Source organism: Eleutherodactylus coqui, chromosome 4 (assembly GCF_035609145.1).
Source record: "Eleutherodactylus coqui strain aEleCoq1 chromosome 4, aEleCoq1.hap1, whole genome shotgun sequence".
Classification (NCBI taxonomy): Eukaryota; Metazoa; Chordata; class Amphibia; order Anura; family Eleutherodactylidae; genus Eleutherodactylus; species Eleutherodactylus coqui.
Window position 1 is genome coordinate 277,196,346 of NC_089840.1, and position 16,817 is coordinate 277,213,162.

Below are 16,817 nucleotides of genomic sequence, written 5' to 3' on the forward strand. Positions count from 1 at the left end.
TATTGCTGAAAGCCTGAAGAAGAGGTAAATGTGTCCATATAAATCCTCGGTGGCAGATGATTTCTTCTTTGTAGAGAAGAAAGATGGGGATCTTCAACAGTGTCTGGATAAAGCCTCACTATGCGCTAATTTATTAGAGGTACACTGTAAGGTGGTTACACGTTAGTATAGGTGAGACCATCTGATTTTTTTCCCAAAGACCTCAAGACACATGTTAGAGAGGTTGTGGGAAAAAAAGGGGCATTACTCTATATTTTTTGGGGTTGTCCGAACGTTCAGCCAATTTGGCAGGCCTTTTTCTCTCTTATAAGCATGGTTGTGGGGATGGGAGTTCAACCATAGCCCGAACTAGCAATCCTGTTGCTGGGGATAGGGCCCCTATTAAAGTTAGAAAACTAGTGGCACATGGGCTTCTTTCCATTAAACTACTAATATTGAGTAATTGGAGGACTTGCCACACTCCCACAATGACTGAAATTACTCGAATGATGTCAGAACATTGTACTTATGTAAATCTACATGCCCATAGAAATGATGGGGTTGAGAATTTCAAGGAAATCTCGGGGCTTTGGTTGGATAACTTTCGTTTAGAAGATTTTGTACCTAAAACATAATATACAATTTAATATATATATATATATATATATATATATATATAAACTTTATTTGTATTGCGCCAACATATTCCGCAGCGCTTACATAGACAGGGGGAATACAGAAAGACAAAATAGAAAAATTACAGAACCACAGTTACATATAGTAATCAGCTGATTGATACAATAGGGGTGAAGGTCCTGCTCCAACGAGCTTACATACTACGAATAGTGGGGTGATACAGAAGGTAAAGGGCCTAGAGATATGCACGGTATGGCGAAGTGGAAGAGTGATATATATATATATAGTGAGATATATATATATATATATATATATATATATATGGATGCATATCAACTTCTATTCCAAGCCTCTGGCGAACACCCCCTTTTGTTTGTTCTCAGATGGAATACCGTACTAGTAAAAAGTAGATAACTTAAAAAGGATATAAATATGCTGGAATTAATGCGGATCCTACAATCTCTTTTTTCCCCTTTCATTCCCAAGTTTCCACCCCCCTTCTTGCCCCCCCAACCTCCCTTCCTATCCATTCCATCATCTCCCCCTCTACCCAGGTTTTTCTCCCTAATCTAAGAAATGTTGTAGATGATTTAGTAGTTTATTCTGAAGTCAAGTATATTTCACAATGCGATATGTGTTATACATTAACAGTTCTAGGAACGAGAAGATGTAGAGCTGTTTCTGCGTTGAGTATTGAATATTTTTTATGGTGATGTGATTTAATATTTTGATTTCTTTGATGCCTGTTGTGCAACTATAACGATAAGAATTATTGAACAGTAAAGAAACATAAACGTGCAAGATAAGGAATTTAACAACTAAGTTGGTGGAGGGAAAATGAACAAAGACGCAGTAGAATCCTACATGATTAACTTCTCCAAACAGGAAGGGACTTTAATTATAAACAATAATTGTTTAGAGAGAGAAAGGAGAACAGGGCACAATGACCCGAGACATTCAATCTAGGGCCTTGGAATGTTTTAAACATCAAGGTCCCTTCTTATTCTTCAATACATTTTAGCAAATCTTCTCAAAGGAAAAGCACAAAATAACTGACACCGAAGATTGCTACTTGCTCACAAAATGACTACGCATAGGATAGAACATGGAGTCACATTTATTTCATTAATATCTGTGTGAACTGTCCCATGTACATCAAGATGTGATTTCTGCTTGAAACAGTTCCCACATTCCAAACATGACTATGGTGTCTCCCCTGTGTGCATTTTCTTATGTTTCTTTAGAACATATTTATGTATGAAACATTTCCCACATTCAGAACATAAATATGGCTTCTCTCCTGTGTGAATTCTATGATGTTTACCAAGATCTGCTTTACTGGTAAAAGATTTCCCACATTCAGAACATGAAAATGGCTTCTCCCCTGTGTGAATTCTCTGATGTAACACAAGACTTGATTTTCGGTTAAAACATTTCCCACATTCAGAACATGAAAATGGCTTTTTCTATGTGTGAATTCTCTGATGTTTACCAAGATCTGATTGATTGTTAAAGCATTTCTCACATTCAGAACATGAAAATGGCTTCTCTCCTGTATGAATTCTTTGATGTACAGCAAGATGTGATTTCTGCTTAAAACGTTTCCCACAATCAGAACATGAATATGGCTTTTCCCCTGTGTGAATTCTCTGATGTTTACCAAGATCTGATTTCTGCTTAAAACGTTTCCCACATTCAGAACATGAAAATGGCTTCTCTCCTGTGTGAATTCTCTGATGTACAGCAAGCTGTGATTTCTGCTTAAAACATTTCCCACATTCAGAACATGAATGTGGCTTCTCCCCTGTGTGAGTTGTCTGATGTTTAACAAGATCTCTTTTATTCATATAGCATTTCCCACATTCAGAACATGAAAATGGTTTCTCTCCTGTGTGAACTCGCTCATGTAACACAAGATTTGATTTTCTGCTAAAACATTTTCCACATTCAGAACATGAATATGGCTTCTCCCCTGTGTGAGTTGTCTGATGTTTACCAAGATCTGATTTATTGTTAAAGCATTTCTCACATTCAGAACATGAAAATGGCTTCTCTCCTGTATGAATTCTCTGATGTACAGCAAGATGTGATTTCTGCTTAAACCATTTCCCACAATCAGAACATGAGTGTGGCTTCTCCCCTGTGTGAATTCTCTGATGTAACACAAGACTTGATTTTCGGTTAAAACATTTTCCACATTCAGAACATGAAAATGGCTTCGCCCCTGTGTGAAGTCTATGATGTCTCGCAAGATTTGATTTTTGGTTAAACCATTTCCCACATTCAGAACATGAATATGGCTTCTCCACTTTGTGAACTTTTTGATGTTCAACATTTGTTCCATAAATTGTACTTTGTTTAATAATCTGCAATGAATCAGAAGATGGAACCTGTTTAGAAGGATCAGGAGAAGGATTTTTGCTGTGAAGGACTGAGGGTGTATTTGTAATAATAGCAGGCTCTTCATATGTATCTTGTATGTCACCAGGATCTTCCACTTTACAATCTGTTGATATCAGATGTCCCTCTGAGCTCCTGGTGACGTCATCTGCCAAGAATAAAATGGATTTTAATTATTTTAAATATATTACAATTATACTGATAGTTTATGACATTTGTATATAAAATGTTCATACAAATTATAAGGCTGGTATTAAAATCTAAACACTAAAGGTTTTTGTGGAGCACTTAATCTACTGACAACCATCCTAATAGACCCATTATTTCATCCAATAAGCTTATTGTTTTGTGTTTTGCCTGTGCGGTGACGTTAAATTAGTACATACAGCTGGAGCTCTCAACGTCTGCTCTGCTCCACGGCTCATACAGCTAGTAATGTTACAGAGCAGGAGCTTTTAGAAGAAAGTATCACACATTATTCAGGTTTCTGTGGAGAGTAGGAACACCTCCAGTTTTCATTCTATGGACATAGGACAAACAGTACAGAAATCACAGTGCAACGCGTTTTGGAGGGCTTATAAACAGATTTGCCTTCTTTTTCAAGCCTGGAACATAGAGATATAAAGCCCCCATATGCTTCCATGCTTACTTTATAACCAAACCTAGAGGCTCCCTGGTGCCTGCAAACTCCTCATCCAAGTAAGTGCACTCTCTGTTTTTTGTAAACCACCCACTGATCACTGGGTGAATTGCTGATGTGCTGGACATTGGGGATATGAAGATACATATCCTTGATGTTGATGGATAACAGAAACTCCTATGGTTCCATGTATTCAGCGACAGATCTCAAAAACTCCACCTGGAACTGTTGAACCTTGACATATTGATTTAACCTCTTCAGATTCAGAACGGGTTAGACAGTGCCGTCCTCCTTGAGTAACATGAAGAGATTGGAATAGAACCCCCTGCACTGTTCTAAGGGGAAACAGGGACAATTACACCCTGAGAGGAGAGTGTGTATCACATAAGCCAAAGCATTGGCCTTTCAAGGAGATGACCGGAATTCTGGAACTGAAGAAGCAATCTTGGGGGCGGACGGAAAACTCTATGGCATAGCTCGAAGAGATGACCTCCCTCACGCAGATGTCTGAGACATGGGCAATTTAGTAATAGGAGGAATCATCTTCCCATTCTGACTGTCATGGTTGGGAACAGCCATACACACAGAAGATTTAGTACATGCTGATTTGGAGTATAGTGGTCAGGGACACCAGAACGGACATGGTTTGTAGGAGAGCCTTTGATTTTGGTCTTGCAAGGATATTTTGTGATCCAAGGTCCGGGGCCTGGAGCGGCAAAAGAAACAAAACTGAAGCCTTTTCTTCTGTACAGAACCACACACGGCTGACTTTGCTTTATGGTAAATGAGAACTCTTACAACCAGTAGCTTAGAAATAATATCTGCTGGTCACGAATGGGCGATGAAAATCAATGCCACCTGGGGTAAGGACAAAGGAGAAGGAGTCCTCCAACATCCCTATGGGCTGTAGCCATGTGAGACACTGCTTCCCTCCAGCAGGAACACCGCAATGATTTCCCAAGCTGTAAGGAGGCCTGTAAAGGAGAAAATGGAACTCTTTCCCAAAGGGAAGTCTTCATACCACACAGAGGTATGCCACGCCAAGGAGCATCTACTAGGGGGCTCGGTATAGGTAGAGAGGTCCCGGTAGGAGGTTTGGGAGTTACGTGAAGAAAGGTGGTTGTAGTGGCGGTGGGGGTAGATGAGAGGGAGGAGAGAATACTTACCTCAGTGGAGAGAATACTCACCTAACCGCCATAGACCATAGAGCTCAGGGACTCTAAGCTAAAACGGATTACCTGGTTTCTGCAGGAGGTATATAGCTGGTAGGAGGAGCTAACAATTTTTTTTTTGCTTAGTTTCCACCACCTAGCGGCAGTAGCTATACCCATGGTCTTCAGCTTTGTCTCCGAATGAAATGGTCGAGAAATCAAGTTTTTTTTATTAGAATGATAAAAATTGAAAATAAAATAAAAATAAAAATAAATCTACAAATTGGTATCACTACATCCATAAAGGTCTACTTAGGTCTCTATCAGAAAAAAAACAAACTATAGGCAGTGGAAGAATTGCATTATTTTTGGTCACTCCAAGAAAAAAATTGAATTAAAGCTATCAAAAAGGTTATATGTTCCCAAAAATGGTACCAATGCAAACTACAGGTCACCCCACAAAAATGGAGCCGTCACACAGTCCTATCAATGGAAAAATGATAAAAATAATGCAGATAAAAAATAGCAACAGGAAGCCATTATATTTTCCAAAAAGGTCATTTAATTTTTAAGCATTACTACATAAAAAAGAACTGTATGAATTTAGTATCCCTGTACTCGTACGGACGCTCAGAATAAAGACAGTATGTCATTTTTACTGCACCATGAAAACCGTAGAAATGACCACCACCACAACCAAGGGGTGCAGCTGTGGTCCTTTCCCAATTCGCCCACTTTTTAAGAACATCGTAAGTTCATGTCCCCTTCGGGGGCTAAAAAAAATAGTAAGAGTAAGTTTTAAAAACGTTTTACTAATCATTAGAAAAAAACGGGAATTTTTTCTTACCGATAATTCCCTTTCTGGAAGACATCATGACAGCATACGCTGGAGGTTGCTCACCTGCTGACCTGAAGGGACAGGAAAAGGCAGAGCATAAAAAGCACCTCCCCTCCACCAACACCAGTGCGTTCCAAATGACCACAGTGACCAGCTATTTAACCGGAAGGTGTGTTTTTATTGACATCACACACACCTCAGAAAACAAAGTTAAAGCATACACATTACCTCATGTGTTGGACAAACTAGGGTAACCATGTTGGTAAGGGGGGGGAAAAAGCCCGTATGCTGTCATGATGTCTTCCAGAAAGGGAATTATCGGTAAGAAAAAATTCCCGTTTTCCCCATGACATCATGACAGCATACGCTGGAAGAATACCAAATAAGTGGCATGGGCTTTTTAGGGAGGGATTACGGCTTGGAGCACCTTCCTACCGAAGGATGTGTCCTGACTATATTTAAAGTCCAGCCTATAATGTTTGATGAAAGTATGGCCTGAAGTCCATGTGGCTGCGTTACAGATTTGCTCAATCGACGCGTGCGCTCTCTCCGCCCAAGAGGATGCCACCGCTCTCGTTGAGTGGGCCTTCAATCCTTCTGGAGGGGGGATGCCCTTGGCCTTGTAAGCCTCCTGGATGGCTCTCCTGAGCCACCTGGCGATCGCGTCTTTAGAAGCGGCCTTTCCTTTGGCCTGCCCCTGAAATTGAACGAAAAGTTTGTCAGACTTCCTGAAACTTTCTGTTGCCTCAAGGTACGCTAGTACCGCTCTTTTGACGTCTATATTATGGAGCTTTTGTTCTTTTGCATTTTTGAAATTTTGGCAAAAGGCTGGGATAACTATTGGTTGGCCCCTGTGGAAATCTGACAATACTTTAGGCTGGAAGGAGGGGTCTAAAGAAAAAACTATTTTGTCCGGGTGGATAGTCATATATGGGGCCCTTCGTGAGAGGGCCTGGATTTCCCCCACGCGTCTGGCTGACGTAACTGCCACAAGCAGGGCTACCTTGTATGTCAGCCAGGCGATGGATAGATCCGTAATCGGTTCGAATGGGGGGGTCGCATAAGGCCTGAAGGACTATGGTTAGATCCCAGGGTGGTGCCGTGGCCCGTGTGAATGGATATAATCTGCTCGGCCCTCTAAGGAATCTCCTAATCCACCTGTGCTCCGCCAGCGCGAGATCGAAGAATGCCCCCAAGGCCGCAATTTGGACTTTGAGTGTATTCGGACTCAAACCTTTATCCAGGCCCGCCTGGAGAAAATCTAAGATTTTACGGACGTCTGGCTGGTCCAGCTGCTGGATGTCCTGGCCTAACCACTCCGAAAATTTTCTCCAGACTTTGGAGTAGATTTTGTGTGTCGAGGGTTTAAGGCTCTCGCTAATGGTGGAAATAACATTAGGGGAAAGACCCTTCCCTAGGAACTTTACCTGCTCAAGCTCCAGGCCGTAAGCCTGAACTTGTGAACTTCCGGGTAAAGAAGAGGGCCCTGCGACAGTAGGTCCGGTCTTGTTGGAAGGTGGAAGGGCTCTCCCACTGACAGGGATCTCAGGAGGGGGAACCACGGTCTTTTGGGCCAATGTGGTGCTACAAAAATTACTGTTAGGGTTGACTGCAGTAATTTCCTTAGCAGAAGCGGGATTAGTGGTAGAGGGGGAAAGGCATACGCTAGGTCCCAATCCCAGGGGTGAGAGAGAGCGTCCGTGCCCAAGGCCTGTTTCTCTGCGCCTCTGGAAAAGAAAAGCCGGCATTTGGTGTTTGCGCTTGACGCAAAGAGGTCTACTTCTGGTACCCCCCACTTCTCCACAAGAAGGCTGAACACCTCTGGATGGAGTTCCCACTCTCCTGGGTCCACTTTCCTTCTGCTTAAAAAGTCCGCTGTTGAGTTCTCGGCTCCTCTTATATGAAAGGCCGATAGGGACTTTGTTGTGCCTTCCGCCCATTGAAGGATCCGCCCCGCCAGTCGTTGTAGTGGAGGATTCCTGGTGGTACCCTGGTGGCGAATGAGTGATACTGTTGTCATATTGTCTGAGAAGATCCTCACATGTTTCGCCACTAACCGCGTTTGCAGGCTACGCAGGGATTTCCATACAGCTTTAAGCTCCCTAAAGTTGGATGAGCTAGCTTTCTCGTGAACGTCCCAGGCCCCCTGTACATAACCGCCTTCAAAGTGGGCCCCCCACCCTTTGGCGCTGGCATCGGTCGTGATTATTACGGCCGGGTCCAAATTCCAATCGGATGCCTGAGACAGGTTGTCCGACGACACCCACCAACGGAGTGAAGCTCTGGCTTCTGCAGGAATGGGGATTGTCTGATCAAGCGAAGCCTGCAGCTTGTCCCAATTCTGGAGAATTAGTGACTGGAGTCCGCGACTGTGGAACTGGGCCCAGGGGACCACGCCGATGCACGAAGTCATTAGTCCCAGGATCCGCATTGCGTCTCTTATCGTTACCCTATGCTTTTTTATAGAGGTTGGAACATTCCTCTATGATAAGATGTTTTCTTAGGGGAGGAAGGGACGAATTTTGTAGACTGGAATCCAGGATGACACCCAGGAATTTCTTCCTGGTTTCTGGCTCCATGTTGGATTTAGACTCGTTAACAATCCAGCCAAGCTCCCTAAATAATTGCAATGTGGACTCCAAGTGTGATCTCAGAGTAGACGGGGAATCTGCCACCAACAGGAAGTCGTCTAGGTAGGGGATGATCATGACACCCTGATTTCGTAAGAAGGCCACCATTTCTATCACGACCTTGGAAAAAATTCACGGAGCCGAGGAGATTCCAAATGGTAGGCAGACGAACTGGAAGTGGCGGATTTCCCCCTCCACCCTCAGCGCAAACCTCAGGAACTTTTGTGAGTTGGCGTAAATAGGGATATGAAAATAGGCATCCTTAAGGTCTATTGTAGCCATTACGTTATCCCTGGCAATTAGAGGAGTTGCAGTTCTAATGGTTTCCATTTTGAATTTCCTATATTCAATGAATTTATTCAGTTGTTTTAGATTGATAATGGTGCGGTGGGAGCCGTCTGGTTTGGGAACCAGAAAGAGGGGGGAATAGAAACCTTTTCCCTGTTCCTTCTTAGGGACCGGGATAACCGCGCCGAGACCCTGCAGGTTCCGTACGCCCTCCAACAGAGCCTGTTCTAGGCCTGGAGACTGGGTTGGGGTTATTATAAACCTGTCCGGGGGGCGGGATAGTAGCTCGATCCTGTACCCCTCCGCCACTAGGTGCAGTACCCACTCGTTAGTTGTGATATTACGCCAGCTATGGGAACGGCGAGCCAGTCTACCCCCTACCGGGCCCGAAAGTATGGGCTGAGGGACAAAAGTTAAAGTCTTACCCCTTCCGCCCTTTGGATAAGACCATCTTCCGGTCTTCCCCTTCCCGGCGTACGTAGACGAGGGATGAGGGGTGAAGGGTCTCTTGGGTGGTCTGGTGGCAGGCAGTCCGTGACTCTTGTCGGCTGCTTTCTCCAGCAGGCGATCCAGGTCTGGTCCGAATATACGCCCGCCCCGGAACGGTAGGGTACATAGCCTATTCTTGGACGCTGCATCCCCTGACCACTCTTTCACCCACACTGCCCTTCTGGCGGTGTTCGATAGGGCTGCCATGCGGGCTCCGAGGCGGACTGTTTCCATCGAAGCATCCGCCAGGAACCCTGTTGCCATTCGCAGCAGAGGGATGCCACTTGCGAACTCCTCCCTAGGGGCTTTTTGGTCGACTAGGGCTGCGAATTGGTCCAACCAGATTGCCATGGAACGAGCCACGGAAGTGGCCGCGATGTTAGCTTTCATGATGAGACCGGAGGTAGACCAGGCTTTACGCATGGTTGTGTCCACCTTATGGTCCAACGGGTCCTTTAAGTGGGACGTATCCTCAAAGGGCAACCCGGACTTTCTGGATACCATGGCAATTGCAGTATCGACTTTAGGTATCTCGTCCAAAAAGGACACTTCATCTCCCGGAAATAACAGGCGTTCTTTAAATTCCCTGGGGATTAGCGGAGCCTGATCCGCGCTCTCCCACTCATTTAGGATCAGCTGCTTGAGTGTGGCGTTTACGGGGAATGAAGATTTTTGTTGTGGGAGTAACCCCGCGAACATATCCTCCTGGACTGTACGGGGTTGCTGCACGTCTTCCTCCACCTGCATGGTCCTGCGTACCGCTCTTAGCAGTTGATCCATGTCTGCGGTAGAGAAAAGATATTTCTTGTCCTCCTGTGTCACTTCCCCGTCAAAATCCACGTTTTCCGCTATGTCGGAGTCAGACTCAGACACCGCCGGAACCGACCTGCGTCTAACCCCGGAAGGCCCAGGTTGGAGGTCCGAGAGAGAGGACTGCACTTCTTCTCGGACGACTGACCGAATTTCGGCCATAAGGGAAGTTTTTTCCTCCTGCAAAATTTTTGCAGAGCAGGTAGCGCATAGCGTTTTTGTGCAGGAGTCGTCAAGTTTGGTTAGACATACTGGACATTTTTTACTCCTTCGTCTAGCCCCCGTCGGTTTTTGAGTATCCCTGTCCTGTAAGACAAGGGAAACTCTGTTAGTCGGGAAGTGTATGTAGTGCAGGTGTAGGTTGGTCCACAGGACCACTTACAGTTAGGAGGGTCTCTGGGTCCTCTCTGGTCGACATCTTGCGCCTTGCAGGAACGCTTCCTGTGCTTAGGATCGTTCCTTAGCGTGGAGAAACACCACCAGCTGATGCAGGGGCAGCAGATTTTGAATTTGGCGTCGGCCGCGCCAGGCCACGCCCCCTTTGCGGAGCGTCAGACGTCACCGCGCTGTATCCGCCGAAACCACGCCCCCTGGAGCGCTCCTGTCGGCCCTGGACCCGGAGATGGCGGCCGCCGCCGAAATGACGGCCGCAGTGGTGCCGGCAGCCCGTGCTTGGACCCCGGCCCACCGGAGATGGCGGCCGCCGCCCGAAATGACGGCCGCAGTGGTGCCGGCAGCCCTTACTTGGACTCCGGCCCACGCAGTCCCCGGAAAGCTCCCAGATGGGGTCCTTCCCACTGGGTTTGCCGGGGCTGCCCGAGGAATCACGCCGCCGCTTCGCCGGTAAGTCCTCCTCCGGCATGGGACAGCGTTGCTGGAGCTCTGCCGTTGCTGTCCTGAAGGGACAGGAAAAACACTGGTGTTGGTGGAGGGGAGGTGCTTTTTATGCTCTGCCTTTTCCTGTCCCTTCAGGTCAGCAGGTGAGCAACCTCCAGCGTATGCTGTCATGATGTCATGGGGAAATAAAAAATAATAAAAGTTAAAAAAAAAACATTTGCTACATCTATATATATAAAATTGAATGTATGCGTGTGTGTCTGTCTGTCTGTTTGTCCTTTATGCGCTACTACACCATTCATCCGATCGCCATGAAACTTTGGGAAGTTGTTGAGTACACTCCTGGGAAGATTATAGGCATAGCACATTTATGCTATGATAAATGGCGCGCGTGCGAGTGTCGTTGACAGTTACGCCCCCCACGTAGATCGTTCGATTTCAATCATTGCCACTAATTTTCTCACTTCCCGATGTCGTAGAAACATGAATTTTGGCACGAGCATTGATTATGTCATAAATAGGAAAAGTTAATGGGTCCCAACTCAATTATTCAATTCTAAGCGCCAAAGAATTAGCGTCCAAATTTTACGTACGGAATCTAATTCTCTCACTTCCCAATGTAATAGAAACTTGAAATTTGGCACGAGCATTGATTATGTCAAAAATAGGAAAAGTTAATGGGTCCCAACTCGATTGTTCAATTCTAAACGCTAAAGAAATAGCGTCCAAATTTTCCTACGGAATCTAATTCTCTCACTTCCTGATGTCATCTGTATATATATAATTGAATGTCTGTCTGTCTGCGTGTCTCTATGTCTGTCTGTCTGTTCTTTATGCATTACTACACCATTCATCCAATCACCATGAAACTTTGGGAAGTTGTTGAGTACACTCCTGGGAAGATTACTGGCATAGTACATCTATCCTACGATAGGTGGTGTGCGTGCGAGCATCGTCGACAGTTATGCCCCCCAGACAAAGATCGTTTGATTTCCATCTCAAGCACGAAAGCAAAAGGCATTACGAGCAACGGGATGCGTTTCCAACTACAAAATGATGCATCCGCCGAACGTTTCGCCAGACAATTGCTGGATATTGAGAATCCTGAGGTAAAATGAAAGCTGTGCTGTGATTGGTTGCTATTTCTTATACTGCTGAGGTAACATGAAAGCTGTGCTGTGATTGGTTGCTATATATTATACTGCTGAGGTAACATGAAAGCTGCGCTGTGATTGGTTGTTATATATTATACCGCTGAGGTAACTTGAAAGCTGCGCTGTGATTGATTGTTATCTAGATATATAAAAACGAATGTATACATGTATGTCTGTCTTCGCAGCAACGCGCGACGGGTAAGCTAGTTTATAATAAAATAATCTAAATAATTAAATGAAATACATATTTTGTGTCGCTGTGTCCGTAAAAGTCCGGACTTTCAATGTAACCCATTATTTACCACGCACGGTGAACGTCATCAGAAAAAAAAAGAAAGAACGCCAGAATTTAGCTTTTTTGGTCATCCAAGAAACTGATCAAAAAGTCGTATGTATTGTAAAATGGTGCCAAAGGAAAATACAGGACATCTGGCACACAACGATAAAAATGTTACGGCCGTCAGAAGATGGCGAAATAAAATAATTAAATATCTTTGACAAAAAATAAGTATAAGAATACACACATATATATAGTAATCATACTGACCCATAGAAAAAGATGTATGTTGTGTATGCTATAGAAACAAGACGCACTCAAATATGGCGGAATTTAGTTATTTTTCACATTTCCCTCCACTTATAATTTTTAGAAAGTTTTTCAGTACATTATATGATATATTAAATAATACCACTGAAAACTACGAGTCATCCTGCAAACAGCGAGCCCTCAGACATACATGTCAGGGATAATAATAGAGTTATGAGTTTTTAAAAGGGGGAAAAAAACAGATAATAGATTTTTAAAAAAGGGCTGCGTCCTTAAGGGGTTAATATGTATTTTTAAAAAGCTGCTATTTAGAGTCTCCATGTGCCAGACTGAAAGTTTTACTTTTAATTTGATTAAAAATATTCTCTTAATTTTTTTTTTGAGTAGCAAATAGAGATGAGCGAGCACGTATCGTTTAAGGCTGATTCTCAAGCAAGTATATTCTTGAGTAACCGATTACAAATGCGGAGGGGTGGCAGGGGTGAGCAGCGGGAAGCTAGGGGGAAAGAGAGATCTTTCTCACTCCCCCCCCCCCTCACACATTTGCTCGGATGAGTAATCAGTTACTCGAGAAGAACGATGCTCACTCATCTCTAGTAGCGAATAATGAAAACAATGTGAACATTGTCTTTGGCTGAATAAGGGAATATACAGCTGAAAACTCCGACAACACAGACTCTTCCCTACATGTAGTCTCACCTCGGGGGTCATCTGTAGGGATCCCCTCCTTACACGGCTGATCCCCCCTCACATGTGTCTCTATGGCATCAGTATGGAGCAGATCTTCACCCGGATTCACCAGCTGTGAAATAAATATTGTAAAAGTCATCACACAGTTGGAGAAGTCGTGTGGAAGGTTTTATATGGCCAGAAAAGGTCATTAATTAGTATGAGGAGCCGGAATGACATGACAGCAGCAGTGATCTGGGCCAAATAGCTGCAGGTCTCCTGTATAACTCCAACCTGTTGCTTCTTTATTCCAAGCAGAAGTCTCCAGAACCAGAAAATAGTGATAAGATGCGGAGATCTAATGTCTGCGGTCGGCTGTAATCCCGCCATCTCCAGCTTTCTCATTACACAAGTATCAGTCATATAATAAGACTGAACACAAGACCTTCCCAGCCGTCCTACAGACCAGAGGGGAGATTTCATGAGACCTTCTCTCCATCTACCTGATCATCCTGTGGAAGACGAGGCCGGGGACATCTCTCCGCTGCTGTTCTATTACTGGATCTACCTGCAGAAAACACAGACAGCCACTGAATTCATTCTCTACATACAAATAATAAAGGCCGTGTGGATTTAGTCCTCTCTGTTACCTGGTGATGGGGGGCGCTGGTGGTCCTCCATCATGACGTTCTTGTACAGATCCTTGTGTCCTTCTAAATACTCCCACTCCTCCATGGAGAAATAGACAGTAACGTCCTGACACCTTATAGGAACCTGACAACACAATGATACCGTCATCACCCAGACACGTTATACCGCCATAGCGTTACTGTATAATGTCCCAGCATTCCCAGCAGCGTCACCTCTCCAGTCAGCAGCTCAATCATCTTGTTGGTGAGTTCTAGGATCTTCTGCTCATTGATCTCCTCCAGTACCAGGGGGTGAGGTGGAGGCCCTGTGATTGGGCTCAGGGGTCTTTCCCATCCATCAGACACCAGGGCCTGACAGCCATCACTAGAAGTCTTCTTCACTACCATGTAATCCTGTTTATGGGGAGACACATCCATAAATATCCCTGCAGACATTCCCAGAGTCCTTCATGTCTCCAGTTATGGCCAACAATTAGTAAGATTCTCCTCACATCTGTGTTCATCATCTCCGTTGTTCTACTCAGTCACAGGAGCAGAAGAACAAAATGATCAGAGTTTTGGTTCTGTTAGATGACGGACAATAATGACCCCCAACAACCTCCAATTGCCTTATAGTAGATCTGTTGGGTTTCTGTCATTCTACCAGAACAACCGGCTCTATTACTTTCCCGGCATTTATGATGAATCGGCAGTAAATCCTCTGCCGTAGATGTGACCAGAGACTGACATAGATAATAATGATGGAACGTGACGTCATCCCCAGAATCTCTCACCTCTCCTGTAAGCTGGAAGAGTATCTCTAGGGTGAGGGTGAATATACTCTCCGCCATCTTGTCCCTCTTCCTCTCCATCCTTGTCGGGTCAATTAGGAATATTATCTGAGATAGAAGATATCAGCCGAGGATCCTGAATGGAGAGAAGACGAGACAATGTAAGCCACCCCAAATCTCTGGATTATAGTGGATTCAAAGATAGATATAAATAAGGGTGTATTCACACGGGCGATTTTCAGTACGATTTTTATGTGTTGTGGGATGCACATAAATCACACATGAAAAGAGCCATTATTTTACATGAGCGATTTTTCTCTCGGACTGACAGTTAGAGATCGAGAGATCGCAGCGTGTCCTATATTTGGGTGATATCGCTCATTATCTTCTATGGAACTGTAGAAATTTGCCGCACCCTGGCGTGCTGTGTGATGTTTATACGAGGCATTGTGAATGTTTTTACTCTTTGAACAACATGTTATTTTCACCCACGTAAAAATCTCATGTGCAGCGCTGCTTTTTCTCACAATTCACACATCACAGTCACAGGCAAGAATGCAGGTTGTAAATGTATTATCGGTCTGAGTTTACTGGATCAGTCTTGCACACGCCAATGTAAGTGCGGCCTAAGGGTACATGCGTACAGATGTTTACAAAGTTGCACCCGAGATCCTCGGCACTTGGCCATCCCATCCATGTGCATCCAATGTGCGGGACACCACACAGTGACCGGTACGGTTCTCAGCTGGGATTCGGACAAAAACGGGACATGCTGCTATTGTTTTCACTTGGAACATTTGTCCAAACGAAAAGCTCCAATTGAATTCCCCCCCCCCCCCTCAGATGAACGGGCGCTGCAGTCACCTGATTTTGGTATCGATTTTTTTTTTATTATGACATTGGATGAAAAGCGTTGGTTTGCGTGTGCCCTAAGGATGATAAACACAAGAACTCGGTAAATAATGGGATTTTTACCGCAGGGTTTGATGATAACAAAACTAATATACATAAATATTTATATCCCTGGAGCGAACATGAACCGGTGAGGCTATGATCGCTCTGATAATACACTGCTATACTTCTGTACTGCAGTACATCATAGCTTATCCTAGTGATTGCAGACCCGGATGCTATTGACTGGCTTTTATTTGCCATGGCAACCCATTGGCTCTCCACGTTTACATGGTTCTCCTTCTGTGAACCTTTTATATGCCGCAATCAACATTAATTGTCATGTAAGGGGTTAACTGCTGGCATTGATGTTCTCACCGATCCCTGCTGTTGCAGCGCGAGGCCAGCAGTAAGTTATAGCCTTCTTCAGCTGCGGATGATGGGGAAGCAACTTCTGTGCCGGCACCATCCATAGGGTGTAACTATTCATCCAATCACAGTAGCCCCTTCTCACCCAGCGTGTACATATAAGCCGCGGAGCAGGAAGGGGTTAACCAGGGGATTTATGACGCTATGAAGATACAACATGTTATCCGCTATTTCTTCCCCAGTGATTTGCAGGAGTCCGGCCGCTGAAGAAGGATCGGGCGGCCAAAACGTGTCCAGCGCTTCCGCTAAATGCTACAAACAGCACATCCAGCCGGGAGCTGCGAGCCGAGAAGTTCTGGGGGATTTACTGGTTTCAGAAGACGGAAGATTCTGGAGCGACGAGACGGCGGCTGCACCTCCCAAACCCCAGAGCATCAGTGAGCCGGCGGCCGCGAGGAACGGGGTAAGACTCCTCCGGAGCGCCGGCAGAAGCTGCTGTCCGTCTGCAGCCGCTCAGCAGAAGGGGCTCCCAGGACTAAAGACCTCATGGGGGATTCTGGGGCCGCAGGAGGCAGAAAAAGGGGCATTTTGCGGGGATTTGGGGAAAGCGCTCGTTCTATCAGTTGTGTCACTTATTTATATTCTTCTGGGGGGATTTTGTACGGATTGTAGAAAGCGAATTTGTAGTGGAGGCCGAATAATCCTGATTGTAGCTGGAGATGTTCTCTGCCTTCCGGAGGCTTCTATTCCCAGTCATGTTACAGGCCTGCCAATAGGGGGCGCTGCAGAGGCCTTGTACCATCTCCTATGTGCATCCCAGACTCCCCAGAGGAGCATTATGTGGCCGCTAATCTCCTGCACCTCCCCGGGGTCTCCACAAGGGGAAGCTGTGACCCCCACATACCTCCACCTGCAGCCGGACAGGAGCCGTGGGGTTGTTCTGTGCTTACAGGACCTGTGATGATGTCACCATCATGTGATCAGTGTGGGAGGAGACAAGGGGTCACATGACCAGGTCTCTCCGCTCAGTGGATGCAGGACTCTGCTGTGTGACCTGCAGTTTGTGTGT

At 45.1% G+C, this 16,817-nt stretch overlaps 2 protein-coding genes and 1 pseudogene across 2 annotated transcripts in view; 1 reads left to right on the forward strand and 2 right to left on the reverse strand.

Moving 5' to 3' along the window:
• The window catches only part of LOC136624991 (zinc finger protein 208-like), a 64,727-nt pseudogene extending 48,811 nt beyond the window's left edge, over positions 1-15,916 (reverse strand).
• LOC136626716 (zinc finger protein 27-like) overlaps positions 1-16,817 on the forward strand; it is a 659,137-nt gene that overhangs the window by 543,806 nt on the left and 98,514 nt on the right. The gene's annotated exons all lie outside the window — the stretch shown is intronic.
• On the reverse strand, positions 5,992-9,107 carry LOC136624449 (uncharacterized). The gene is made up of 2 exons (XM_066598429.1): positions 7,464-9,107; positions 5,992-6,341 (listed from the first exon to the last, which is right to left on the reverse strand). The coding sequence occupies exons 1-2, from the start codon at positions 8,073-8,075 to the stop codon at positions 6,045-6,047; spliced, it is 909 nt and encodes a 302-aa protein (XP_066454526.1). The 5' UTR covers positions 8,076-9,107; the 3' UTR covers positions 5,992-6,044.